The sequence below is a fragment of the Pantherophis guttatus genome, chromosome 4 (genome assembly GCF_059756535.1).
Source record: "Pantherophis guttatus breed Tessera chromosome 4, ASM5975653v1, whole genome shotgun sequence".
Classification (NCBI taxonomy): domain Eukaryota; kingdom Metazoa; phylum Chordata; class Lepidosauria; order Squamata; family Colubridae; genus Pantherophis; species Pantherophis guttatus.
Window position 1 is genome coordinate 106,414,694 of NC_142066.1, and position 27,935 is coordinate 106,442,628.

The 27,935-nt window shown below is 41.6% G+C and overlaps 1 protein-coding gene across 2 annotated transcripts in view; it reads left to right on the top strand.

Moving 5' to 3' along the window:
• Positions 1 to 27,935, top strand: part of GADL1 (GAD like acidic amino acid decarboxylase 1) — a 159,670-nt gene that overhangs the window by 2,315 nt on the left and 129,420 nt on the right. The window contains exon 1 of one of the 2 annotated variants that reach the window (XM_034404095.3): positions 12,763 to 13,007. The exons of the other annotated variant lie outside the window; for it this stretch is intronic. Within the exon in view, the coding sequence (XP_034259986.1) occupies positions 12,989 to 13,007 (19 nt within the window). The 5' untranslated portion in view covers positions 12,763 to 12,988. Of the gene's footprint in view, positions 1 to 12,762; positions 13,008 to 27,935 lie in introns of those variants that run through there. 2 annotated transcript variants of the gene reach the window in all.

A 27,935-nucleotide genomic window follows, 5' to 3' on the forward strand; every position in this document is an offset into this window, starting at 1 on the left:
ATCCCCCGCGCAGCCACATTCTGCACCAGTTGGAGCCTCCGGGTGCACCCCAAGGGGAGCCCCATGTAGAGAGCGTTACAATAGTCCAGACGAGAAGTGACGAGTGCTTGAGTGACCGTGCATAGGGAGTCCCGGTCCAGAAAGGGGCGCAACTGGCGTATCAGGCGAACCTGACAAAAAGCCCCCCTGGCCACGGCTGTCATATGCCCTTCTAAGGACAGCCGCGCATCCAGGAGGACACCCAAGTTGCGGGCCCTCTCCGCGGGGGCCAATGATTCGCCCCCAATAACCAGCGATGGCGTCAGCAGGCTATACCGGGACGCCGGCAGCCACAGCCACTCGGTCTTGGAAGGGTTGAGTCGAAGCCTGTTTCTCCCCATCCAGACCCGCACGGCCTCCAGGCACTGGGACATCACTTCCAAGGCATCATTGGGATGGTCTGGGGTGGAAATGTACAGCTGAGTATCATCAGCGTACTGATGGAACTCCACCCCAAAACCACGGATGATCTCACCCAGCAGCTTCACATAAATGTTGAACAGGAGGGGCGAGAGGACCGACCCTTGCGGCACCCCACAAACAAGGCGCCTTGGGGTCGACCGCTGCCCCCCTATCAACACAGATTGCGACCGGTCGGAGAGATAGGAGGAGAACCACCGCAGAACAGTGCCCCCCACTCCCAGTCCCTCCAGCCGGCGCAACATGATACCATGGTCGATGGCATCAAAAGCCGCTGAGAGGTCTAATAGGACCAGAATAGAGGAATAACCCCTATCCCGGGCCCTCCAGAGATCATCCACCAACGCGACCAATGCCGTTTCCGTGCTGTACCCAGGTCTGAAGCCGGACTGGAGCGGATCCAGATAGACAGCTTCATCCAGGTACTGGGGGAGCTGTCGCGCCACCACACTCTCAACAACCTTCGCAATAAAGCGAAGGTTGGAGACTGGACGATAGTTAGCCAAAATAGCCGGATCCAGGGATGGCTTCTTGAGGAGAGGCCTCACCACCGCCTCTTTCAAGGCGGCCGGCAGGACACCCTCGCTCAAAAAAGCGTTAATAATCCCCTGGAGCCAGCCTCGTGTAACCTCCCGGGAAGCCAGCACCAACCAGGAGGGACACGGGTCCAGTAAACATGTGGTTGCGTTCAGTCGTCCCAAGATCCTGTCCACGTCCTCGGGAGCCACAGGATCGAACTCCTCCCAGATAACACTCTCAAGGCCTGCCTCAGTCATCTCGTCTGAACTAACCCAGTTGGCGGCCAAGTCTTCCCGAATCTGAGTTATTTTATCATCCAGATACTGTACAAAATCCTCAGCTCGGCCCTGCAAGGGGTCCTCCCGCGCTCCCAGATGGAGGAGGGAGCGGGTCACCCTAAACAGGGTGGCTGGGCGGTTATCTGATGACGCGATAAGAGCGGCAAAATAGCTAGATTTCGCCGCTTTTATCGCCACTTAGTGTATGCCGATTAGTGTACATTTGAAGTGACAATAAAGTTATTCTAAATATAAGTAAAAGTTTATCTTGTCACAAAGGGGAAAATCTAGCTTATGAGGGAAACTTGTTGAACTGTCAAGCTGGCTCTGGCCTTTAAAGACCTAAAAGATAGGATGACAGATGAATCCCAGTCCATCATAAAATAGATGACCCACAGCTTTTACAGAGCCTCACCTATGCAGTCTTGAAGGCTTGTTTTTCCCCTTAATACTACAGCTAAACTGAAAATAAAGCTTCCATGAAGGGATGTGTTGCTTTGAAGGAGTTCAGAATTTTTGTGTTACTTTTTATGTTTGTTTGTTTTTTACTGTTTTGATAATTTGCAAGTTATTCAGGATCATGCTCCATATGATGGGTGGTGATAAGAAATCTTTTGACTAAAATAAATAAATAAATAAATATCCATGCTACATATAGTCAACAAACTCCTTTTAGTCTCCATCTTTCTCTTTTAAAAGTAAGGAAAACTGGTAAATCAGTCCCGTTGATGTAACATTCAACGTTGTGGAAAGCATTAAAGTATTATCAAATGTAGAAAAGCAACTGTTTTTGTCAGAAACAACTAACCACTGGAAATTGTTTTCATTTTTGCCATTCAAATATTCTCTTCTAATCAAACTGGGAAACTTCAGTCATGTTGCCTTCTAAATGAAGCATAATAGCTACTTGTAGCTGCCCCAGGGGGAAATCTTACTAACAATATATTTAAACAAACACGTATATGAGCTGCAGCTCTTTAAAGCAGCTGGATCTTTTAAGAAGCAATACATAATTTTCGGTTTTCGTTTTCTGTGCATGCCCCAACATGGCGACGCCTGTCTAAATCGCGTCTAGGGATGGGCGGCTCGTGGACTGGCAGGGGTCTTCTGGGGCTGCCATGAACATCGGCAACCCCTTTCCCAGTTGGAGGAGTCTCTCCCCAGCCTGATGAGGGCTTTTTCGCCCTCCGGAACCTCGTGGCTGGGGAGAAGCGAGCGGAAGACGGCGCGGGTGGAAGAACGCCGACAGCCCGGCTGCATCAGCTCCGCCGTTTTTCCTCCCTGCTTGGCCGAGGCGGCGGCGGCCAGAGCGTTGGCGGCAGCGGCGGTGATGCCCAGCGAGCTCCCCCCTGACCCTGGACGCCCCTGGGGGTTTCTTTTGGATGTTCCGGGGGCGCTGGGGAACGCTGGGAGCTTGGGTGTGGCCGGCGCCGAGGACGACGCTGTGGTGATGGCGGCTGCTGCGTGGCAACCAGGTCGAGGGCGGTGGTGCTGGAGAGCTGGAGAGTTGTTGGCGTTGGAGGAGAGGAGAGGAGAGGAACATCAAGCCTTGACATTGAAATGGGGGAGCTGAACCCCATTGTGCTCAGGGGTTGAAGGATACATGGCTGATGTTAAGGGTTGTATGGAAAGATCTGGGATTGGAGAGGCTGGTGGACGGCTCAAGTATTGGATCGCTATGGATGGCCTCCCCCCCTCCCTTTTTCTGGCCCTGTTATCGGCCTATTGGCCAATGTGGACTTTCTTCCCCAGAGCTTGGGACCTGGCTCTGTCTTTCGTCCTGTCTCCTGGCTGTATGGAGGACAAGGCAGTTACGGGAGGATGGATGGAGCCAGCTCCAGACTTCGTTCGCCACGGATGGGACTCATCTTTCCAGGACCAGGAAGCCCAAACCACCGTGAGAGGGTGGTTTTCGGACTTTTTCTGACTTTTCCATCTTGTCTTGATTAGGATGGCCAACCACTGTGAGAGGGTGGTTGGATAGTTTCCCTCAGCTGGACTGAATGTGAGGACTCCTACCCATTACCGTGAGAGGGTAATGGCGACTCTTCCGATTAACTTAGTCTTGCTTCCTGGACATCTGAAACCATCATTATAAACCCCTAGGCCATGTCTAGGCCAAACTTGTATTATCACTCTAGTGTTAAAATGTATTCTAGGGCAAAGCTTCTTGCGCTGCGAGATTCCCCCCTCTCGCAGGCCTGGCCCTCTATGTTATCGAGGGCCCACCTTAATGACGGATCTTGGGACCCCGAGAGGTGGCATGTCGCAAAAAGGGGATTGAGGGTTTTTTTAAAGACTTTTTTAAATAGACTTTTAAGGGGTTCTGAGGGTGGGGGAGGTTATGTGGCTTTGGGGGAAAACCCTCGGGGGTTGCAGACCAGTCCGGTTGCTATTAATGGTGCCGTAGGGGGTGCGGACTCTGGGGGAAAGGGGACTGTTAGAATGCCCTCTAGTGAGGGCTTCTCTATTAACATGCTGAGTGGGAGGGGCAGGTATGGCGGGAGCAGGGGGCCATATCATGTGGTGGGGGCACATGCTCGCTATCTCTGAGCGATTGCGTGCCCTGGCCCCCTTAGCTCTTCCCGTTCCCCAGGCTGTTTAGAGTCTCAGCGCCCGAGTCTCCGGCTGATGTTATGTAATGCCAGGTCCGTGGTAAATAAAGCCCCCCTCATTTGTGATCTTATTCAGGAGGGGGGAGCGGACCTGGCAGGTATCACGGAGACCTGGTTGGGCCATGAGGGGGGAGTTCCCCTCGTGGAGATGTGCCCATCAGGCTTCCGTGCATTTCATCAGCCGAGAGCTCAGGGCAGGGGCGGGGGGGTGGCGGTCATTCTAAAAGAAGGTCTTGATCCGAGGGAGACCACTGTACCTCAGATAGCCGGATGTGAGTCCCTTTTTGTGAAGTGGGGTCGTGGGGCGCAGATGGGTCTGTTGATCACGTACCTGGCTCCCTGCCACGTGGCAACGACCCTGCCCGAGCTCCTCAATGTTATAGCCGAGGTGGCGGTTGATACCCCCAGACTTGTGGTCATGGGGGATTTCAACCTGCCATCCATCGGTGAAACATCTGAGGTAGCTCGGGAGTTCATGGCTTCCATGACGGCCATGGACCTGACCCAAGTAATTCACGGCCCTACTCATATGGGGGGACACACTCTGAACTTAGTTTTTATCTCTGGTCAGTGGTTGAGTGGCCTTGATATAGGGGATATAGATATTGAACCCTTGTCATGGTCTGACCACTCGCTCCTTCGACTTGACTTTCTGACCGCCGTACCCCATCGCAGGGAGGCGGAACCGACCAGGTGGTTCCGCCCCAGGCGCCTGATGGACCCTGATAGGTTCCAGATGGAGCTTGGGCCATTTCCTGAGACTCTAGCTCATGACTCGGCTGATGACCTGGTGGCCACCTGGGATAGGGTGGCTGCCGGGGCTTTGCGGCCTCTGACCCGGCACCGAACTCACTTAGCTCCTTGGTTTTCCGAGGAGCTGAGGGAGATGAAGCGCCGGAAAAGACGCCTAGAGAGCGGTTGGAGGGCCAGTCGTTCCGAGTCTGACTTGACACTGGTAAGGTCTCATATTAAGACCTACCTAGTGGCGATAAAAGCGGCGAAATCTAGCTATTTTGCCGCTCTTATCGCGTCATCAGATAACCGCCCAGCCACCCTGTTTAGGGTGACCCGCTCCCTCCTCCATCTGGGAGCGCGGGAGGACCCCTTGCAGGGCCGAGCTGAGGATTTTGTACAGTATCTGGATGATAAAATAACTCAGATTTGGGAAGACTTGGCCGCCAACTGGGTTAGTTCAGACGAGATGACTGAGGCAGGCCTTGAGAGTGTTATCTGGGAGGACTTCGATCCTGTGGCTCCCGAGGACGTGGACAGGATCTTGGGACGACTGAACGCAACCACATGTTTACTGGACCCGTGTCCCTCCTGGTTGGTGCTGGCTTCCCGGGAGGTTACACGAGGCTGGCTCCAGGGGATTATTAACGCTTTTTTGAGCGAGGGTGTCCTGCTGGCCGCCTTGAAAGAGGTGGTGGTGAGGCCTCTCCTCAAGAAGCCATCCCTGGATCCGGCTATTTTGGCTAACTATCGTCCAGTCTCCAACCTTCGCTTTATTGCGAAGGTTGTTGAGAGTGTGGTGGCGCGACAGCTCCCCCAGTACCTGGATGAAGCTGTCTATCTGGATCCGCTCCAGTCCGGCTTCAGACCTGGGTACAGCACGGAAACGGCATTGGTCGCGTTGGTGGATGATCTCTGGAGGGCCCGGGATAGGGGTTATTCCTCTATTCTGGTCCTATTAGACCTCTCAGCGGCTTTTGATGCCATCGACCATGGTATCATGTTGCGCCGGCTGGAGGGACTGGGAGTGGGGGGCACTGTTCTGCGGTGGTTCTCCTCCTATCTCTCCGACCGGTCGCAATCTGTGTTGATAGGGGGGCAGCGGTCGACCCCAAGGCGCCTTGTTTGTGGGGTGCCGCAAGGGTCGGTCCTCTCGCCCCTCCTGTTCAACATTTATGTGAAGCTGCTGGGTGAGATCATCCGTGGTTTTGGGGTGGAGTTCCATCAGTACGCTGATGATACTCAGCTGTACATTTCCACCCCAGACCATCCCAATGATGCCTTGGAAGTGATGTCCCAGTGCCTGGAGGCCGTGCGGGTCTGGATGGGGAGAAACAGGCTTCGACTCAACCCTTCCAAGACCGAGTGGCTGTGGCTGCCGGCGTCCCGGTATAGCCTGCTGACGCCATCGCTGGTTATTGGGGGCGAATCATTGGCCCCCACGGAGAGGGCCCGCAACTTGGGTGTCCTCCTGGATGCGCGGCTGTCCTTAGAAGGGCATATGACAGCCGTGGCCAGGGGGGCTTTTTGTCAGGTTCGCCTGATACGCCAGTTGCGCCCCTTTCTGGACCGGGACTCCCTATGCACGGTCACTCAAGCACTCGTCACTTCTCGTCTGGACTATTGTAACGCTCTCTACATGGGGCTCCCCTTGGGGTGCACCCGGAGGCTCCAACTGGTGCAGAATGTGGCTGCGCGGGGGATTATGGGAGCGACAGGGCGCTCCCATGTGACTCCTCTCCTGCGCGAGCTGCATTGGCTTCCGGTGGACTTCCGGGTGCGCTTCAAGGTGTTGGTGATCACCTTTAAAGCGCTCCATGGCTTAGGGCCAGGGTACTTACAGGACCGCCTTCTGCCACCAATAGCCTCCCACCAGCCGGTTCGCTCCCACAGAGAGGGCCTCCTCAGGGTGCCATCGGCTAGACAATGCCGGCTGACGACCCCCAGGAGGAGAGCCTTCTCTGTGGTGGCACCTACCCTATGGAACAATCTACCCCCAGAGATACGAGTGATCTCCGACCTCCGGATTTTTCGTCGGGCCCTAAAAACTCATTTTTTTCAGCTAGCCGGTCTGTCCTGATTTTAGGGTTAGTTTTAAAATTTTAATATTTATTTTAATTGACAAGTTTTAAATTATGGGCCAAATTTATAAATTATTTTAACTTTATTTTTAACTGTGATGTTTGTATAGATGTTTTTTATCTGGCTGTTCACCGCCCTGAGTCCGAAAGGAGAAGGGCGGTATAGAAATTCAAATAAATGAAATGAAATGAAATGAAATAATCATAATAATATCCTCATGGGTTACAGTTCTAATTTAGACATTGGTTATGAACAAGAGAGTTTTCCATTGAATAGATGTTGAGTTGCAACTATTTAATTAACTCTGCCTTGAATTTTAAAATATCTAATATTAATAGTATTGTACTGTGGTAAATGAAGTGATCATAGCCACATATTTTTAAAAATCCTTTTGCTGACATCAATTAAAGTAACATTTCTTGTACCAGGTCATAAAGTGAAGTAAATTTTCAAAAAAGACATAATTGTAGACTGAAATGATATAGATAGTAGTATATTTATCTTTGCATTGCCCCTGTTGTATCTTCAACAACATTTGTCAGGGGAGTTGGGGGAAAAACAAAATGATGACAAGGATGTTGTGCATTATTTATTTATTATTTATTTATTTATTTATTTATTTATTTATTTATTTATTTGCCGCCCTTCTCCGGAGATTTAGGGTGGCTTACAATGCGTTAAGCAATAATTATGATGCTTCTTTTGTATGTGTATTATAAAATTTAATTATTATTTAAATTTTAATTATTATTATGCAAACTTGTTAGTGATTTCAACCAGAATTCACACAGCTCATCTAAACCAGGGGTAATTCGGTTCTTGACATCATCATCTTCTTCATCATCATCATGTCAAGAACTGGAGTGCCCCTGGTATAAATGAAATGCATTGATTAGCAAACCAGATAAATCAGGTTTTGGAAACACCAGAAAGTGAAAAATGGCTAACAACCGGAAGAACTTTTTTGATTCAGAAGGTTGCAGAAAAGGGAAATAAACCTGAAAATTACAGGCCAATCACTTGCCTGCCCACAACATACACATTACTTTCAGGCATTATTGCCAACCAAATTTATGAAAATCTAGAAAATAAAGATTTGCTGCCTATATAACAGAAAGGGTACTGCAAAAATTCAAGAGAAACCAAAGACCAACTGATGATTGATAAACTGGTTTTGAAGAATTCAAAGAAAAGACAAACATATTTGTTCATGGCTAGGATTGATTATAAGAAAGCATTTGATTCTGTTCCACACAGCTGGACTGAGAAATAATTAGACATTTTGGAATTAGCATCAACATTCAGAAATTCCTGAAGACTTCCATGAAGCTATGCCACATTAAGTTGATGGCCTGTGGAGAAGAACTTGATGAAGTTGAAATTAAACAAGGAATATTCCAAGGCGATTCATTGTCATCTCTGTTATTTGTACTTTGGCTGGCGCCACTAACAAGCATTTTAAACAAAGCCAACTGTGATAATGAATTGGCAAAAAAAAAAAAAAAGGGTTTGCTTTACTTGGATGATTTAAACTGTTTGGAAAAATAAAATCTAAATTGAGCTCACTGCTGAAAAGCACTGAGTTTAGCAGAGACTTTGAAATACAATTTGGCATTGACAAATGTACAACAATAGCCATTAAGGCAGGAAAAATGTTGAAGATGATGGATTTGAACTTGACAATGAAGAGTTGAAAAAAGCAATAACACCAGAAGAAGGATACAAGTACTTAGGAGTCTTGGAAGCCTCTGATCTGTTGCACTAATCAAGTCAAGAAAGCTATTTCAACAAAATACATAAATCGAGTATGGAAAATCTTGAGATCAAAGCTAACTGGAGGAAATATCATAAAGACAATTAACACCTGGGCAGTGCCTGCAATACGATACTCAGCTGGAATAATTGATCATACTCAGCTAGAATTTGATAACTTGGATCTAAAGACAAGAAAACTAATGATAATGCAGTCTCTGCACACAAATAGTGATGTTGATAAATTATACTTGCCTAAATCTCAGGGTGGCAGAGGCCTCTTACAGGTGAAACAAACTGTGGAAGAGGAAAAACACAACTTAAATGACTATATTAAAAAAACAATATGTAGTATATATGTGTGTATTTTTGGGGGACATGATGGCTCAGTGGTTAAAGATGCTGAAGCTGGGTTTGAGATCTGATTGGTGCAGGAGAGAGTGAGCTCCTGTTTCAGTGCCCCAGCTCCTGCCCACCTAGCAGATCAAAAACATGGAAATGTGAGTAGATTAATAGGTAAGACTTTGGTGGGAAGATAACAACATTCCACACATATTTCTGTGCTGGCCACATGACCATGGAAAATGTCTTCAGACAATCTGTGTCAGGCTTGCTTCCTTCAAAGTCCAGGAAAGAATGAGCCAAACTCCATATTTTATAGAGTAATGTACTTTTACTGGAAAATGAAATGAATGCAAACTAAGAAAGCTGAAACTGAAGCAAAAGGCGCGAAAGTTGCATATAGAAAGCATCCCCTCCCACTGTTCATCATCAATCACCCAATCCAAAGGTCTCCCAGAGGTCAGGTGGACACATGTCTGGCATCGTCATCAATCAGGAACGCGATGACGGTTTACCCGATAGCCACTTCGGTGCTTAGGTTTCATTTCTTCAATCCACCAGCTTGCTTCCCTCCCCCTCCTCTTTTCCCTCCCCCGTTTCTTATGGCAGCCAAAGCAGAAAGTCGGAGGCTGACATTCGGCCCCTCCAGGAAAAAGCTGGCTTCTGGCCAGCTTGATCTCCACATCCTCAGCTGCTATATACCAACTCTGCAAATCTTCGGGAACCCCCCGGCCTCTACAATCCTTGTATATCTCTTCATTCAGCCCATCTTTGAAACTCTCCAGTAGAGCCACTTCTGACCACCCTGTCATGTAGGGTGCCAGCTCGCGGAATTCTTGGGTATATTCTGCCACTGATCTCCAACCTTGCTGGATGCTTTTCATTCTAAGTCTCGCTTTCCGTTCGGCTAGGTGGTCTTCAAAACACCTCTTAAGAGCTCCCATGAATTGGTTGTAGTTTCTTAGCAAAGGGGAGTCATTATTGTGGAGGACCACCATCCATTCAGCTGCGACTCCCTCTAATACGCTGGTGACGCATCTCACTCGAGCAGCATCTGACAAATAGTCTTCCCCCCAATCTTGCATGTGGTTCCATACTTGAGTCAAAAAATAACCCAAGGTCTTAGGATTTCCATCATATTTCCCTATTAGGGGGGAAATTTTTGATTTTTTACGTCTGCAGGGAGGAGCCTGCAAGGCTGGGGGTCCCTGACCTGTTGCATCCCTCATTCGAGCCTCCGAAGCCTGAGATATTCTTTCCTCAGCTTCCTCAACTTCTCCCCCACAAGGTGTTTCTTCCGACTTCCCTCTGGGGCCATCTCCTCCCTTCTCCACAGGGAACCCATAAAACTCACGGTTTTTCAGGCTTTCTTCAACATTACGGAGGAGTTGCGCTGCCTGTGCCAGCATGAGTTTCTCCTTTTCTTCCTGCAGCCACACTGCCTCCCCCTTACATGGTCTGGAGCTGGTTACACCCTGGGGGGTCTCTCCCCAGTCCGGCAGCCTCCCTACTCCTTTCGACCATCTGGTTTCCTCAGTCTCCTCTGGGAGTCGGAGTCTTCTCAACCATTCGGCAGTTTCTTCCTCTGTTTGAAATGGAGGCATCGCTGACCCTGATGCTCCCATTTGCATTTCCTCAGTTCCCTGATCTGACATGATCTGAGTTACAGTCCCCTCGGTGGTTTTCCGGGATGACTGAAGTGAGTTTCAGCTTAATGTCAGGCTTGCTTTCTTCAAAGTCCAGGAAAGAATGAGCCAAACTCCATATTTTATAGAGTAATGTACTTTTACTTTTACATTCCTAGCTGCGCATGCACGAGATGGCGGTTCCCCGAAGTGCCGGCTGAGATCGGGATGAAAGAGTTGTGACAGGAAACCGGGGGAAGGCCGTTTTTTCCACTCATCGGCCCCCTGCCCAATATGCTGAGCCTTTGACAATTCAAATGAGTCGTCTCCGACAGAAGACAGCTCTCGGATGACCCAGGGACGGCGATGAGAGGATTGCATCAGCTGGGCGCCGCTGGGAGGGCAGCGTCAGCCCCTGCAATCGCGCTGAGGCCGTTGGAGTTTTACCGGCCGGATCGGCGCTATTAAACGCTGCAGACACTCAGCGATTTTACATCTAATCGGGGGAGGTTACAGGCGCTATGGCTGCTGTAAGATCGTTAGCCCCCCCGATGAATCCGCTGAGGTTAAGGCAGCGGGTATTGTGGCAGCCTTGTCGATGGCGGTGAATGTCACACTGGAGATGAGAGGCCGGGAAGATCTGGGCTGTAACTGCCCAGCGAGGACAGGCTATGACTGCGGGGCAGATGGTCCTGAAGAAGATCTGGGGGGCAGGGAGTTGGCCGGAGGGGAAGTGATAATTATCCATCTTGCTCTTCCCTGGGGTCACACCGTAAAGTGTTACATCTTATCTTTTCACCTCTATTACTGCCTTATTGGTCTCGTTGTACTGGACAGAGTTATGGAGTTACAGACTGATGAACTATGAATCCTGGTGGACTGCTGCTGCATCATGTTCCTAGGAACTGCTCTATGACTCCGCCGGTGGATATTCCCCACCTAGTCACCATGAGAGGGTGGCTGCGGCTGATTCCGCGGGACTCATTCGTTGCAGCCTTGGATTCTCCACCGCTGTGAGAGAGCGGTGGTTATGCCGGCCTGGGTTGACTCCTATTTTACCATCATTATCCCTCTTGTTTATCATCTCAGTTTCCTGTTGCTATTTTCCATCCACTTCTCATATTTATTATGGCTTACACTTCGGCGACCCTCCTTGCTCTGCGAGATGCCCCCCTCTCGCAGACATGGCCTTCGAATTTATCGAAGGCCTACCTCAAGGCCGGGTTTTGGAACCCCGAGTGGTGGCATGCTTCTAAGCGTGGTTTGAGGGGTTTTTTAATTAATGTTTTTAATCAAATTTTAAGGGGACCCGGGAGGCGGGTGGTAAGGGTTGAGCCGGGGGCGGCTCCTACGGTTCAGCAATTGGGCCCGTCGGATGGTTGTGGGGGGAGGGAGGGAGGAGGAGGGAACAAAGAGGCTCAGCGGAGAGAGGGTCTTCCAATCCTTGTGACAGCTGGGAGACGCAGAGGTCGGGAGAAGGGGGGGCTAGGAGGGCGCCGCCACTTCGTTCAAGCGGTGGCGTCCTCCTGCCCCCTCAGCTCATCCTGCTCCCCCGACGGCGACAGAGTGCGGAGCCCTGGACTTCGACTGGTGTACTTAAATGCCAGGTCCGTGGTGAACAAGACACTCCTCAACCGAGATCTTATAGACGAGGAGGACTCGGACCTGGCTTATATCACTGAGACCTGGCTGGGGCCAGAGGGCGGTGACCCTCTCGTGGATTTGTGTCCCCCAGGTTTCCGGATACTACACCAGCCACGACTCCAGGGGAGGGGCGGAGGAGTGGCGGTAGTTATTAAGGAAAGTCTTAGGCCTAGGGAGGTCACTGTTCCTCAGGTTGGTGGGTGTGAATCCCTCCTTTTGAAATGGGACCCTGGAGTTCAGTCTGGGCTGTTGACCCGATAGCCACTTCGGTGCTTAGGTTTCGTTTCTTCAATCCACCAGCTTGCTTCCCTCCCCCTCTTTTCCCTCCCCCATTTCTTATGGCAGCCAAAGCAGAAAGTCGGAGGCTGACAATCTGGTTCCTTTGGCCAAGAAACAAGAAATAGAAATGAGCACTAGGCCGTAGAGTTGGACACAACTAGATAGGGAAACCTCTCAATAAGGTAGATCTCTATATCTTATGCAACATCTCTCTCAATAAATAAACGTTGCATAAGATATAGAGATCTATCTGTCCCACCACATTCCCTCGGTCCTAACTTCACTGCAATCATGCACTGAAACTCACCACCATCACCAATTCTACGGGCAGCAACACCCCGTTCCTGAGGGCCTCACTCCGGGCTCTCTGCTTGACCCCTTACGTCAACATCGTCTTTCAGATATTTCTAATCTGCTTTGCCCAGAAGATGCAACAGCAGCGGGAGGGCTCGCCAGCTTCCGCGTGCCACGAGCTGAGTGGGCGGGGCTTACGCTGAGCTTGTCTTTTGCATGGCTCTGCTGCTTAGAGCTTTCATCCTACCTGCGGCCATTTGTCGAAGAGAGGCAGCGCGGACCTCCTGCACCAGCCATCAGCGTGGCGCGTCGCTTAGAAGCGAGGGAGACGCTCCCGTTGAATTGCAGCGCCAGCAGCGGAGGCGGGATGGAGGAGGAGGAGGAGGGTAAAAACAAAGACTCGGCGGCTTTTCTCGCTTAATCTTTTCTTACAGGATGCTTGAGTTTGGTTGTCGGCGAAGCTTCTCAGCCCTCCGCCCTCTTTTCGTGAGTGGGGGAAGCAAATTTCTGATCTCCAGCGAAGGAATCAGTGTCATGCCTAGGAGTGAGCTTACGCAGGGTGTCTTCCTTTCTCAGTGGTTTTGGTGAATTGCAACCCTGTCCCATTCCACTTTTGGGGATTTGAGAGAGAAATTCTTCGGGGGTGGGGAAGGGTGTTTTCCTTGCCGTGTTAATTCGTAGGCTCTGTATTGTCTCTTTACCCGGCTTCTGCCGTCCTTCTGCAGCCTGGTTCTGTGACGGGCATCCTCAGTAAATAATTTTGAATTTGGATGAGGGGGTGCCTAGCCCTTCACCAACTTTCAAAGAAATAAAACAAGCTTAAATAATTTATATTATCGCCACGGATTAACTTCACCGAATGCATGGAGCTCACCTGTTTTAAAGAAATCAACATCACACAATCCACCCATTTACTATTACAAAGCCCTAAGTCTTAAAAAAAAAACAAAATGAAAAATCATTAACTAACCCTCAGTTCACATTATCTACCCTATTAGTCTGTGTGGATATAATTGAACAGTAGTGTCTGTAAGCACTATAAAAGAACTGCAGGTTGTTTTTTATTATGAACATGGAATTGCTAATGCCATATAGAAATATGAATGTTTCAGAGTAAAAAAAAAAGTTGCCTATCTAACATAAACACAAGCACAAAATATTTGTACTTTGGAAACATATCTAAGAATAAAAACAATGCAGATTCTAAATTAAAGATAAAATAGAGAATAAAAAAGTGAAAAATAAAGAAAAATAGAAAAGAAAAATAATAGATAAGTGCCTTTTAATCTTCTTAACAACAGTTATAAGTAATTTATATTTTACTCTCTCTAAGGTTACATTAAAATTTCCCTATTATTATATCTACCTTTTCTAAACTATAAATCAGCAGTTCATTTTTTTCCCTTTTATTTTCAGAAAAAAGTCCATAAGTGATATTGTTTCTGTTTCTTTTATCAAAAATATCTTACCAGCTTTCTAGTCAGGCTATAGCCAGAAGACAATATGGACCAGAATTATCCAAGTTTTAAATTCCCTCAAAGTGAAAAATCACCTCTTTTTGATTTTGTTAGCCATATAACTCCAAACCTCCAACCTTTCAGGTTATTGGCCTGGTAGTGGCTGGGTCTTGTCCTAAAGTATTGGGATTACACTCCAGTCTTGTACAGAATTGGGACTGCTATTGGCTTGAGCCAGTTGGTTTGTACATACGTAATATAACTTGAAGTTATGCTCTACATATGCTAAAGGCAATAAGTAAGTTTAAGGAAAAATACCACAATGTACTTCATTGAGTACAAATATTCTTATTTTACTACTCATCTGTAATGTGATAGACATAAGTTTTAAATATTATTAAAAAATATTAACATAGCAAGATGACATATATTACATTGTCCTTCCCTTCCTTTAACCACACTTACGAAAACTTTCTTAAGTAGACTGCACTGCCTTGGGGAAGTGATAAATCCCAGCTGACCCCATGAATTCTGAGAGGTCTCTCTGAAGCTTTTCTCGGTGTGTCTATAACCCTTCACAGTAAGATAGTGTATATACTTTCAGTGCTGCACAGGGAATGTTTGGGCACAGAGGCTACCATATTTCAAGCATTGCATGAATAAAGAAGCTAGATAAATTTCTGTGGACAGTTGACGGAGCTACAGTATGGGAAACTGCCCTGTGTTAAGCACGGACACCAGTGAATCTATCCAAAGTTAAGGGCAATCCTAGAAGGCAAATTGATCCTGGAATCTTCTGCTTACAAAGGTAGTATTCGGTCATTGACTTGTGATTCATTACTGATAAGTTTCTTACAAACATCAAGGACTCTTGATGTTACAAATTTTACTACGGCATTTTTACCAATTTGGTACATTTTTTCCATTTATTATGGCAAACTTTACAATACATTTTGTGTATTATATATAATTCATACTTGTCATAAATCCTTTTATGTTTTTGCTCATACAAGGTAATGCTGCCAATCTTCCAGCAAGGTTTGTATGTGTCCATGTTGTTTATATGAGGAATATATATTTTTTACCATATTGTTACTTTATGCTGTATGAAAAAATAATTGTTCTGTATTTTTTTCTTTCATATGCTACTACCAAGGACATCTTGGTGATCTGCAGTTTTTCAAGTTCATTTCTTAGTATCGCATAGTTTTCTAATACCTTATCTTGCCTTATTTTGAATGTAATATTTAATTAAGAGAATAAAAACGTATGATAAATCAAAACATTTTAAGACATGATCTAATAACTCCTTAGGTTTCTTGAGTCTATACATCTAAGGTTAATGGAATATCAGGAGTCCTTCAGTTATAAGTGTAATGGAGCCTACCAACCATGATGGTAACTATTTATGCAGGCCAGATGCCAAGTACTCAAGTTGCAGTCACATGATAGGGGCTAACCATTGGAACTTAAATCCAGATTGTAAATCTCCCCGGGAGGTCTGTCATAACTTCAGATGGTTGTAAATTGAAGACCCGTATAGGCAATAGTAGGTTGACTCACACATACTCTCTAAATTAGAAACTTAGTTTACATAGAATAGCGAGATGAAATAAATGCATAACACAACACTTTATGCTTGTGACATATTGTCCCAAATATGCCAAAACTGATCAGTACTGTCTTTACTATTAGCATGTTGGGGCATGGATACAACTAAAGCTGGTAGTCTTGACTACATTGTCTCTATTTTATCTTACTAAAAAAGCATTGAAAGTCATGATAGTTAGGGGAGATTAGTATGTATAAGGCCATCTAATGATGACCATATGGAATACTAAGAATGTAAGAATATAAATGAAATGAAAGAAAATAGATATATAGTATAACTGTGAAATTAAGATGCTTAATTAATAAAAAATGCTTAATGGAATTAGGCAATAAACGAGTCTGTGGATAAGAAAAAGTACATGTAAAAGAGTATAGTTAAAAATTAAAAGAAAGATACTGTATATTGGACATAGAAAAAAAGTTGCAAAGAATCAATCAAAATGGTCAAGGCATGATTCATATTAAATGAAAGAAAATAGTGATTTTGTTTGGAATTTTTAAAAATGTTCTGAATGTTGGAAATAGGTGAAGACGGCTAAATAAGCCTGCAGCAGAGTGAATGGAATTAGAAATAAATACAATGATATAATTTGCAATGAAACTGAAGTGAGAGAATGCTGGAATTAAAATTTTGGAGAATGGAATGGCAACGATAGCAATATATCAAAGTAGAATCAGAACAGATGCTATAAATGTTACCCTCCCAAGGAAAAAAGATGACAAGGAAGTCACAAATACTACAAAATAATGAAAGATAGTACCCTGCAAGTATAGGTGGTATAACAATAGGAATATTAAAATATGGTGTTGGTTTGCTTAGGTAATAGATCTTTGTTTTGTGTATACCTAAACCTGATAATTACAAAAATGTTGTCATGGTTCTTTTGCAGAAAAGAAAAGATAATAAGAATGGATGTACTGTACAGTATATTCTATAGGGAGATTATTTTAAGTGGAAAAACATTAGACGGAGTTCTTATTGTATTGTACATTTGTTATTTAGAACAAATGTATGATAAAGCAAATGTGGAATGCTTTTCATTAATGTTTATTCATTAATAACATTTATGAAAACTTTAAAAATAGAGGCACAAGAAGCATAAAACCAAAAAGCAAACAAAATAAAATAACCAGTGTGTGAATGTAGTGAAAGCAAGGGTACTTTAAACAATAGAACATAATGGAAAGGCATTATTATTTAGCTATACTTTATTTTATTCTATTTTATTAACTAATACTTTTCTTTGGGTAACTATTTCTTATACCCTTTCTGTACTTTGAAAAACATTGCTTAAGGAAATGAGAAAAGAATGCCTATGGGAGGGTATGTTTGTATGTATTCACACACACACATATATATTTGCGTGTGCAAATATAGGGCTGCATTAAATTTGAGGTTTGTGTATATTTTTCTTACATGACTTCTAAGGAAGCTAAGGAAAGACAATAAAAATACATTTTTCTGACATATTAAAATAAATGCTAAATATGTTGGAGAGATTTTTTGAGAGAAATGCTTGACTAGAAATTAGTACCTACCATGCCTTGACAAACTTCACAAGAAAAGCAAAATCAAACCAAGTTTGTATTTGGATGAGACCTAGTCAAGAAAGTAGGTTAGACTGTAAAGTAGGGGAAAATTGTTAAGAAAAATGGTCAGCTGTGCCCATGATTTCATCAGAGCACTTTACTTTGAATGAAATAAATGTATTAATGTATTATGATTTGCTATACTATCTACTTAAAAGGAATGTGTAATCTTAAATAAAATAACTGAAGTTGAGTGCTATTAAAATGACTAAAATGTATACTTTCACTAATATTTTTCAAAAGAAAACTAACCTAAGTGACAGCTTCCCAATAGTATTTTCAAATAACTTATGTGCTATAATTTGTAATAAATTGCCATGGAAACCAAGTTTAAAGCTATCTTAGCATAATGAATTAAACTAATTTTATAGATCTATGAATCTGATCCTTAATATTTTCATTTTAGTTTGCAAGTAGGTAATAAAAAGAATAGAAAGATGAAAAATGATTGTTGTCCTAACTGTACTATTTTACACCAGTTTTTGGGACAGAGTTGCTTGAAATAATTTATAGCCATCATAATTTGCTCTTGTTTAAAAAAATTAATACTAGAAATATTAAATATAATCAATGTTTGTTTGAGGTAGTGTAGGGTTTCCTGCCTAAGCAGGGGGCTGGACTAGAAGACCTCCAAGGTCCCTTCCCTTCTGTTATTCTTTTATTCTTTTTCATTTGTTCTGATAGAAATATTGTTCATAAGTCTTAATATGTATAAAAATAAGTAGTAGAACATTTATCTCTTTTGTTTTTAATTTAAGTTTATTAGATTTCTATGCTGCCCTTCTCCCGAAGGACTCAGGACGGTGTACAGCCATATTAAAACACATAGATTTAGGGGAAGAATATTTACTAATCAAACAATAGTAATGCACAATTTAAAATATGTAAACTAAAATATAATTATCAGCTTGAAATGGTACATCACGTCATGAAAGATTTAAAAATAGTACTTGGAATTTTATTTGTCAAAGATTTGAAACTCCCCTTCAATACTACTGTGAGTGAATAGATAGTAATTTGGGTGTTTACTTGGATAAATAAAGTCTGGTCCAAACTGCAATTTTTAAGTCAAGGACAACCTATGGTTAAAAAGTATTTATCTAAGCATGTTGGTTTATTGTGCAGATGGGTTGTTTTTTGGTCTTGCCAAAAATGTTTTATAAACTAGCTCTTTAATTCCACCAAGAGCTCCATGTAAAAGAAAATAGTGTAATTGCTGCATCGTCTACTGAGAATTACTGTTGCTCAAGCACCAGTAAAATTAATGAGATGCTTACAAAATCTTCTTATGAAAATGTTTCTAAAAGTCTGAAGGATATTTTATTTTAAATTTACTGATTTGAACTATGTATGGTAACAGTTAATAGAGAATCAGGGTTTTTTGTTCTCAAAGCTCAATTATATATTCAAAAAAATGCCTAAAATTATTTTTACTATGACAGATTTAACCTAGGCCAAAGATCTTTTAGCAGATGGATTTTTTTTAAAAGTTCATAACTTTCCTTATTATGAATGCAAACCTAGTTTAGGTTATTAACTTGATTTTTCTTAGCAAGGCTACATTAAATTGACCAAAAAAAAAAAAAAATTCAATTCAACATTGAGTACTGAATAATGCACATCATACAGTAGTCCTTGATATTTGTGTATGTTGCCTAGAGTAGTCCCACGGTGAGATAGGCCGCAAATAAATTTAACAAACAAACAAAAATTTATTAGATGTTTTTTAAATCCATCTCTTTATTTTCATTCTATAAAAAGCTCAGTCCTTTAAGGTGAACTTGTCTGGGGCAACAGTTCAGAAATGATTTGCCATTTCTTCTTCTGAAATGTTTTTTTTCATTTATCTACTTTAGTATGGAATTTTCTGGTCTCATGAAAATCCAACTAATGAACCATATAATGCATATTTATGATATTAAATCTACATAGGAAACAGAAGCAACACAGAAACATACAGATCATAAATAAATAAAAAAACCTTTTATTAATATCACTTGATAATATAGACATATCATATGATATCACAATATCAAGCCTCTTTTTCAAGATAAAAGTAATATTTCATTTGATTTCCCTAAAGATATAGTAATTGATTAACAAATTACTATCCTATGTATCATTAAACAATCTTGTCAACTTCTAAAATTGCCATTAGATTAATGTATTGGAATCATTACTGAATATTAATTCAATTTTCACACTTATTAGAAAAAGTTTTGGGAGGGTAAAATTTATAGCTTGATGAAAACTTTTGTAGTGTATGTTAAACCCTGAACAGCGGGAAATGATAACATGTTTTAAGAGTAATGAAAAATAGAGTTAGGTATCAAAGAGCTGTTTATATCTCTCTTACAAAAAAGATATTGCCTAAGTTACTAATTTGCAAGAACTAGTAATGGTGAGGCAGAGATACCTATGTAATGCAGTGTGCTGCATATACATGAAATACATAGGTACTGGTTTGGCTAATTAACATTTCAAGAAGTTGTGGGTTCCGACTTCTAATTTATGAAATGTATATTTTAAATAACAAAAGCACATACTGAAATACTTGAGGATAGTTTTTCTTTTATTCACTACCTTATTTTGGGTTTGGCAATTTTTATCTTGCAATATGTTCTACCCTTTCTTCCTTTAGAGCAGCGGTTCTCAACCTGGGGGTCGCGACCCCTTTGGGGGTTGAACGGCCATTTCACAGGGGTCGCCAAAGCCCTCTCTCGCCCCTCCCATGTCTTCATTCACCCTCACCCTCTGCCTCTGTTGGATCGCCAGTTGCTCACCCCACCCACTCCCAATCTATTGCTGCCTCCTGAGTCCCAGCTGATGGCTAGAGGGAAAAAAACTGTTTAAATTCTTGCCGCGGGGCTTCAAAGGGCCGCCCTACAGCTGATCAATGTTAAAAGAAAACAAATGAGAAGACCGGTGCCTGCAAAAATAGAAAAAAACAGCCCCTTTCAGCTTCAGCATAGGTTAATTACCATAAATTGATTTGCTCAGCCTCCAGACTCTCAGCTGATTTGCTCTCAGCTGTTTTGCGGAGTTGCTAGCTGCAAAGAGAGGAGTAGATTTTTTTTCCCCCAGCTATGCTGAAAAACGAAACTGAAAGTAAAGCAGGGTCTTTGCTGCAAGTGACAAAATGAGGCAGAGAGAGATTTCTTTTTCTTTTTCCTCTCCAAAAAAGGTAGGTACAAAACTGCAAACAATGGGAAATTTAGGGCAAAAGAGGAAGTTCAAGATTTTAAAATACAAAAGAAAAAAAGCTCTATTTAACTAGGGAATTGTAATAATTGAGATACTATTAATTGTATATTGTGTTGAAAGCAGAAATGGTTAAGTTGTGGTTTGGAGGAATATATGGGGAAATTATTTGGTTTATTATTATTGGTAAATATAATTAATTGATTTATAAAAAATTGGATTGCATGGAAATAATTGGAATATTCATGTTCATATTGATTAATATACAAAAAAAATAGTTATATAACTAATTGATTTATATTAAAATGTTGAATTTGTATTAAACAACTGTATTACATAATTACATAATTAACCAATGTGAGGATGGATATAAAAATAGATGACAATGGGAAGGGGTATAATATAGAATAGAAGGGAAAAATTGAATTTGATTAAGATTAGAGATGAGGATGAAGGGTAATATTGGTTTTTTAAAAAAATAGATGAGGAATAAATATGGCAAAAAGGAAATATAGAAATTGTAAATGTAATTGAAATGATTAAACACTGTTTAAATTTGTGAACCGGCCAAATACTCTGTTCAAAGAAAATACATTGTATGTTTGTATGTGTGTTTCTAATTATTGCTATTTATTCATATTTGTTCTCTTTTATTCTTTAAAGTTTAACCATTCTTTATCTTAATATCTTTATATTTGTTTGGGGTTGGTTTTCTTCCCTTTCATCTTTTTTATTGTACAGCAATCTTTCTCCTCAAACCTCCCACCTCTCTCTTTTCTTTCCTTCTTACTTTCTCTTCCCCCCTCTTCTTCTCCTCCCTACTTCCTCTTCCTTTCTCCATCTCCTCCTGAATTCCTCCCTGTCTTACCCTCACTCCTACTCTAATTTCCCTTCCCTTCCTTCATCCCTCTCTATTGCTGTATCCTTTTATGCATATGGACTACTCAGAAGGCTGAAAAAGTTATTTTTGACTGGTCCTCGCACTTTTGACCAGTCCTCGAACTTACGACTGTCCTCACATTTTACGTTTTTGCCCTATCTTGTCACCATGGTGAAGAGAAGCAGTTGTGAAATGAGTGACATGGTTGTTAAGAATGCTACAATAGGGGAGGACTTCCTGTTTGCTGCTGGCCGCCGCCAGACGTTCCTTAGGGATCGTCAGCTTCCACTGCCTGTCAGAGCCGCCTTCACAACGGAACGGCGGCTCGAAAAAACTCCGTTCCCATGAGGAAACGGAGATAGAGCCGGCAGGGGTGGGTAGAACTCTCTGCAGAGTCCCAAAAGTTTTTCTTTTACTTTTGGGATGGAGCGGATGAGATGCCCCATATCCCCAGCCGTTGCTCCGGGCTTTGGGAGACCTCTGCTAATGCAGAGCCAGGCGTCAAAAGCAAGCTTGCGAATTTGACAGATTACTCAAAGAAAATGTGAGCTGGACCTGTAATACTGAAGCGCAAGTATTTTACTTATCTTTTAAAAATTACTTAAGAGAATAGAGGAAGAGAAAGAGGAAAAAAGTTTCTTTTTAAAATGGCGTCTGCCGCGGCTGGAGAAGAGTTTGAGAGGGAAAGTTCTTCCGTTTTTTATTATTACAATGTAGCGGAATAAATACCACTGGCTACATTTGTAGACAAAACTCCGCTCCTGTTTTTGTTTTTCTCTTTTTTCCCTGGAGGCTTGAGTGTTGCTGGCTGGAAGTCTTTTGTCTTGTTTTTTTTTTTTCTTCTTCTAACAAAGCCTGCTTAGGCGGAAACATGGCACTGAGGCTTGTGAAGTCAGACAAACAAATAGGTGGGGGGGATTCCCCCACCAAGAATTTAAAGCAATATGTTTTAACTCTTCAGTCCCAGAAACCTGATTTTAATATAATAGAATTTCTCTTAGAGGAGATTGAAAGAAGGGATGAGATTGTGAATCAGCAACTTGAAAAATTTAAGCAGGAAACTAAGGAATTGGTGAAATCCAAGTTTGACTTTTTGCAGCAAAAAATTTTAAAATTGCCAGAATTCATGATTCGGTTGGATACAAATACTAATTTACTAGAGTCAAAAATGGATGAAATTCAAGATAAATTGGACAATAGAATTCAAAAAATTGAAAATGATTTGTTAAATATTCAGGATTATAGTTCAGAAGAAAAATTTAAAATGGATGCTGACCAAAAGTCTGGTAATGTAGAATATCTGGAACAGAGGATTCAAAAAGAGGTTCTAAAGATACAATATAATTTCACAGAATATGCAATAAGACTTAGAGGTTTGCAGGAAAATAACAGAGATGACTTAAGGAAAATATCTTCTGAATTTCTAGCTGGGATTTTAAAGATTCAACCTGAGGAAGTGTTTTGTAGGATTGACAGAGCTTATCGAATAAACTCTTGGACTGCCAAGCAAAGGCAATTGCCTAGAGATGTGGTAATCTATTTTTCAGATAAAGAAATTAGGAATAAAATTGTGCAAAATTCCTTCAATTCTAATTTGCAATTGTATGGAAGAAAGATTTGGATTTACAAGGAACTCCCACCTAAGATATTAATGGAAAGGAAGAAATTTGGCTTTCTGGTGTCTGAGTTAAAAAGGAGAAATATTCAATTCCGGTGGGACGTCCCAGTTGGTATTATATTGAGATATCAAGGAGAAAGATACCAGTTAAATACTGTTGAAAGGGCGGAAGAATTTTATCAAAATAGGTTGAAAATGAATTTAACGTCTTCAGATATAATACAGGATAAGCAGAAGGAGCTGGAACTAAAGACAGAGACTGTACCAGATAAATTGCCTTTGGATTTATCGGATACCCCAGCTGGATTATCTACAAATTTGAGAGAAGTGCCATCTGATTTTAATGTGATGACTTATCAAGGCAAGGACAAGCATGGAAACCAATTAGAGGATATACAAGGGATAAAAAAGAAATGTGAGACACAAAAAATTAGGATGGAGGTCAAACCCACAAAAAGAAAACAAAAAAAGAAATAGGTTGTACAAAAATAGAAATTTCTAACCCAAGCAACAGTGAAGCCAGTGATTTTAAAATATGAATGATTATGTGAAAACATAGAGGAGGCGACATATTGGTCAATATCATCCTGAGGATAGTGGCAGATCTCTGCATTGCCGTAATTTTGGGACATGGAAAGAGCCTCAAATTGATGGTTTTGAATTATCTATTTTGAAACTTCTTTTTGTGTTGATAAATATATTATAATTATCTTGAATTATAAGGCAAGAGAATCACATTGGGACATGCAGAAGATCGGGTTGTTACCCAATACGATGATGGAAATTAATAATCCTGATGAAACCCACAATTATTATTATATGGAATACAATTATAATGTCACTCGGGTGGTTGTTTTTACTTTTATATATATAAGAAGATGTTTACTACTGATGGGGGCAGATATGATTGGAGATCTTGAATAAACTGTTGCATCCGCAAGCTATGTCACCCTATTATGGATGTTGGTTTTAACAATCCAGTGGAAAGACTTCAAGAAGATATTATATGGACTATAAATTTAAAGTTATTGTCTTTTCTTTTTTTTATTTAGATATAATGGAATATATATATATATATATTTTTAAGTAGTGTGGGCAGTGAATTAAAGATATCAAGAATTGTTGTGTATGGTAAATTTGTAAGACAGTGGGTGAATAAGCTAGCTACAGACTGATTAGTTTAAGAAAAGGGATTTTTAAGTGATACATTTAGGGGAGTGGAGGAAATGGATAGAGTGGAATAAATGTTAAATTAGATTTTATGGGGAGCCCGCTTTGAAATGTTATTAAAGTAGGACTTATTGTATAGTTTTAAAGTGGAAGGTGGTTTTGAATTGTTGCAATAATGCATAGATATAAAACACTATTATGCTAAATTAGAGTTATTTTATAATAGTTATAGTATAATGTGTTTGTTTTTTTTTGTTTTGTTTTTTTTTCTCTTCTTCTTTTCTGAAATGTATGGATAAAGGGGGATTTATAATACTTTTAGTAAGTAAAGGTCAGTATTTTGAGGAGGGAGTAAGTAATCTGTTATGAATTAGGGTTTTTTTTTTGTTACGAAGAAGTCACAGGGGGGGAAGGGTGGGGAGGGGGGGTTAGGGAGGGGGGGGAGGGGGGGGAAAAAGGGGGAAAAATTTGTATTTGAAAACCTTTTCAATAAAAAAAAAGAATGCTACAATAGGCATGATGACCAGTCAAAAGTGCGAAGACCGGTCAAAAGTGCGAGGACCTGTCAGAAATCACTTTTTTCAGCCCTCTGGGTAGTCCTTTTGTGCATATGGACTACTCGGAGGGCTGAAAAAGTTATTTTTGACTGGTCCTCGCACTTTTGACCAGTCCTCGAATTTACGACTATCCTCACATTTTACGTTTTTTGCCCTATCTTATCACCATGGTGAAGAGAAGCAGTTGTGAAATGAGTGACATTGTTGTTAGGAATGCTGCACGGGCATAAATGTGAGGATGGTCAAAAGTGCGAGGATCTGTCAGAAATGACTTTTTTCAGCCCTCTGAGTAGTCCCTATGCACATAGCCATGGCCACCCGGTCACATGACCAGCTAGCCACGCCCACCCAGTCATATGACCTCCAAGCCATGCCCACAAAATAAGCCACGCCCACAGAACCGAGGGTAAAAATATTTAGAACCCACTCCTGGTTGGGAGTTACCACAACATGAGGAACTGTATTAATGGGTCATGGCATTAGGAAGGTTGAGAACCACTGCTTTAGACAATCCTGTTCATATTAACTTATCTGCCAAAAAATCTCAGCACAATTATCATAAAGTTCCTGTGTTTTATTGAAAATTCTGTAAAGAGCTGTCAAATGCTCACTTGAATAAAGCACAAGAGATACACAAAATGCTTTTTGCCGGCCAGAAGTAATGAAATGTAGGACATATCAAATTGTCTTTGTGTAGAACCCATTGCAGGACAAGGTCAGTTATGCTAGGTAAGCTATTTCTGTCTTCCCTGATCTTCTCAGTAAAGATTGATAATGGGTTGGAAGCATACAAGAAAATATGACAGCTATAAGGAAAATGTGTATTTCAGTGTTGTTTGAAGAGAGGGATTTTATATAGGTATGCCTATGGTAATGTTAAAAATTTCCACAGCAAATATAATTTCATTTTGAAAAATAAGGTTACTCTGAATGACAGAGTCAAAGGAAAGACTTTTTATAGAATTAATGCAATAAAAATACCGTGGAAATATGAGACTCTAACTGAGCTGTAATTATCTTCAAATGGAAAATGAAATTAGAAAATTACCTAAAACAGAAACATCTTCAAAATAATAGACGATTTTTCCTGAAATGCCCTCATATAGATGGGTTAAATGCATATTCTACTTGTAGCAAATAAATAGCATATCTATATAGTTTAGAAACATAACTAAATGAATTTAGTCGTGGAATTATATCTTAAAGCATATTCAGGGTCTAGTGTTCTGACTCTGTGGGAAGCAGTGGTTATAGCATTACCTAAATTTAATTTTTATACAAATTGAGAATTAGAACTCGGTTGATCAAAATAAATTTGGTTAGGATGGGAACTTTTCAAATAGCAATATCAATAAGAATAGCACTTAGACTTACATACTGTTTTTATTACAGTGCTTTATACAGCACTGTCTAAGCAGTTTACAGAGTCACGTGTTGCCTCCAACAATCTGGGTCCTCATTTTACCAACCTTGGAAAGCTGAGTCAACCTTGAGCTGGTGAAGATCAAACTCCTGGCCGTGAGCTGAATTAGCTTGCAGTCTAACCACTATGTCACAACGGCTCCAAATTACTTCAGAATTACTCAATTTCAACAAGTTAAACTAGAAGGTATACAACCCATTATTTAATTTTAAGGGGTCATTTGCATATCAAGACCAGTTTCCAGATTAAAATGTCTTCAAATGTCATCATCAAATCAAAATTTATTTATTGTCTAAGACCAAACACAAGGACACCAACCAAAACTGTAAAAAGTAATTTAAAGAATTGTTAAAAATATTTAAAAGAATTAACACCTTATAGTTAATAACATGGAGGATGATCTCGAAGGCTTCTAACTGGTATAGTGTTAAGAGAAAAATTAGGTTCATTTCCAAGTCTCATTTGAAAGAACACAGGGCACAGACAATTGCTGGAAGCAGAGAAATTTAGTTTTGAAAGCACAGAACAAGCAAGTATCAGATTAGTTGTTTGGAGTGATGATGAGTCCAGTTTTTCTTTGTAGTATCTTTTATAGTAAAGGCCTATCTTTCCTGGAAAGCATGGAAAAAGTACCTACCCTCTAAGAATTTTTAGAAAGTGTAATTGACTAGATTTACAAAAGGGCACTAAATTGCTGAGGTGTGGTTTTCCACTTATTTAGCATGGCAGCCAGGCTAGCCAGGCATAGGGGTGGCAGTGTAGAGTAAAGCTGCTGCTGCTGCTGCTGCTGCTGCTGCTGCTGCTTCTTCTTCTTCTTCTTCTTCTTCTTCTTCTTCTTCTTCTTCTTCTTCTTCTTCTCCTTCTCCTTCTCCTTCTCCTTCTCCTTCTCCTTCTCCTTCTTCCTCTTAATCCTCCTCCTCCTCTTCTCTTCTTCTTCCTCTTCTCCTCGTCTTCTTCTTCCTCTTCTTCCTCTTCCTCTTCTTCTTCTTCTTCCCCCCTCCTCCTCCCTCCTTTTCTTCTTTTTCTTCCTCCACTTCTTCCCCTTCCCCCCTCCTCCGTTGCGGTATTTCTTTATTTGTCCTAGTAGTTTCTCTTCAATTCATGCATCACATGGTATTGCAATATCAATGAACCAGACTTTTTTGTTTTCCACAATAGTGATGTCATGTGTATTGTGGACCAGATATCTGTATGTTTAGATTTGAAAATCCCATAAGATTGTTCATTTTCACCTGTTCATTTTCAACACCTTTATCAATTTAGTATTCCCAGTAATTTTTGCTGCATTTGGACCCAAACTTATGGCAAAGCTTCTAATGCATAAGCGGCATTTGCTGTTGTTACTGATGTGTTGAATTTTTGCTTTCATGGAATTGGTCTGCAGGACTTGTTCTTGGGCAGCCAAAATGAAGCCTTCAGTTTCTTTCTTCAGCACCCCTGATCTCAATCATCTCCATGTTAGCTTTGTATCTACTTTTACAATGTTAAAAAGATTTAACATTGTAGTTCCAGAAATGTGAAGGGTAGAAAGAGATAATTATGAAAAAAAAGTGCATATGAAAGCCAGATACTTGAGTGAGATTTTATGGCTCCTTAGTAAGGAATTGCTGTTTTGGGAAGAATTATACTACATACAAATGTAGCCATTCCTTTCATTTTTACTACATTCTTTAATTCCATAATTCCCATTTTAATAATAAAAAGATAAATGGCTTTGAGTCCTTGATTACTGAGTCTTTTTTTCAGTTGGGTACTATTCAAAATCTGCTTTTTAAGATACAATAAACTTACAGACACTGCTTATTTT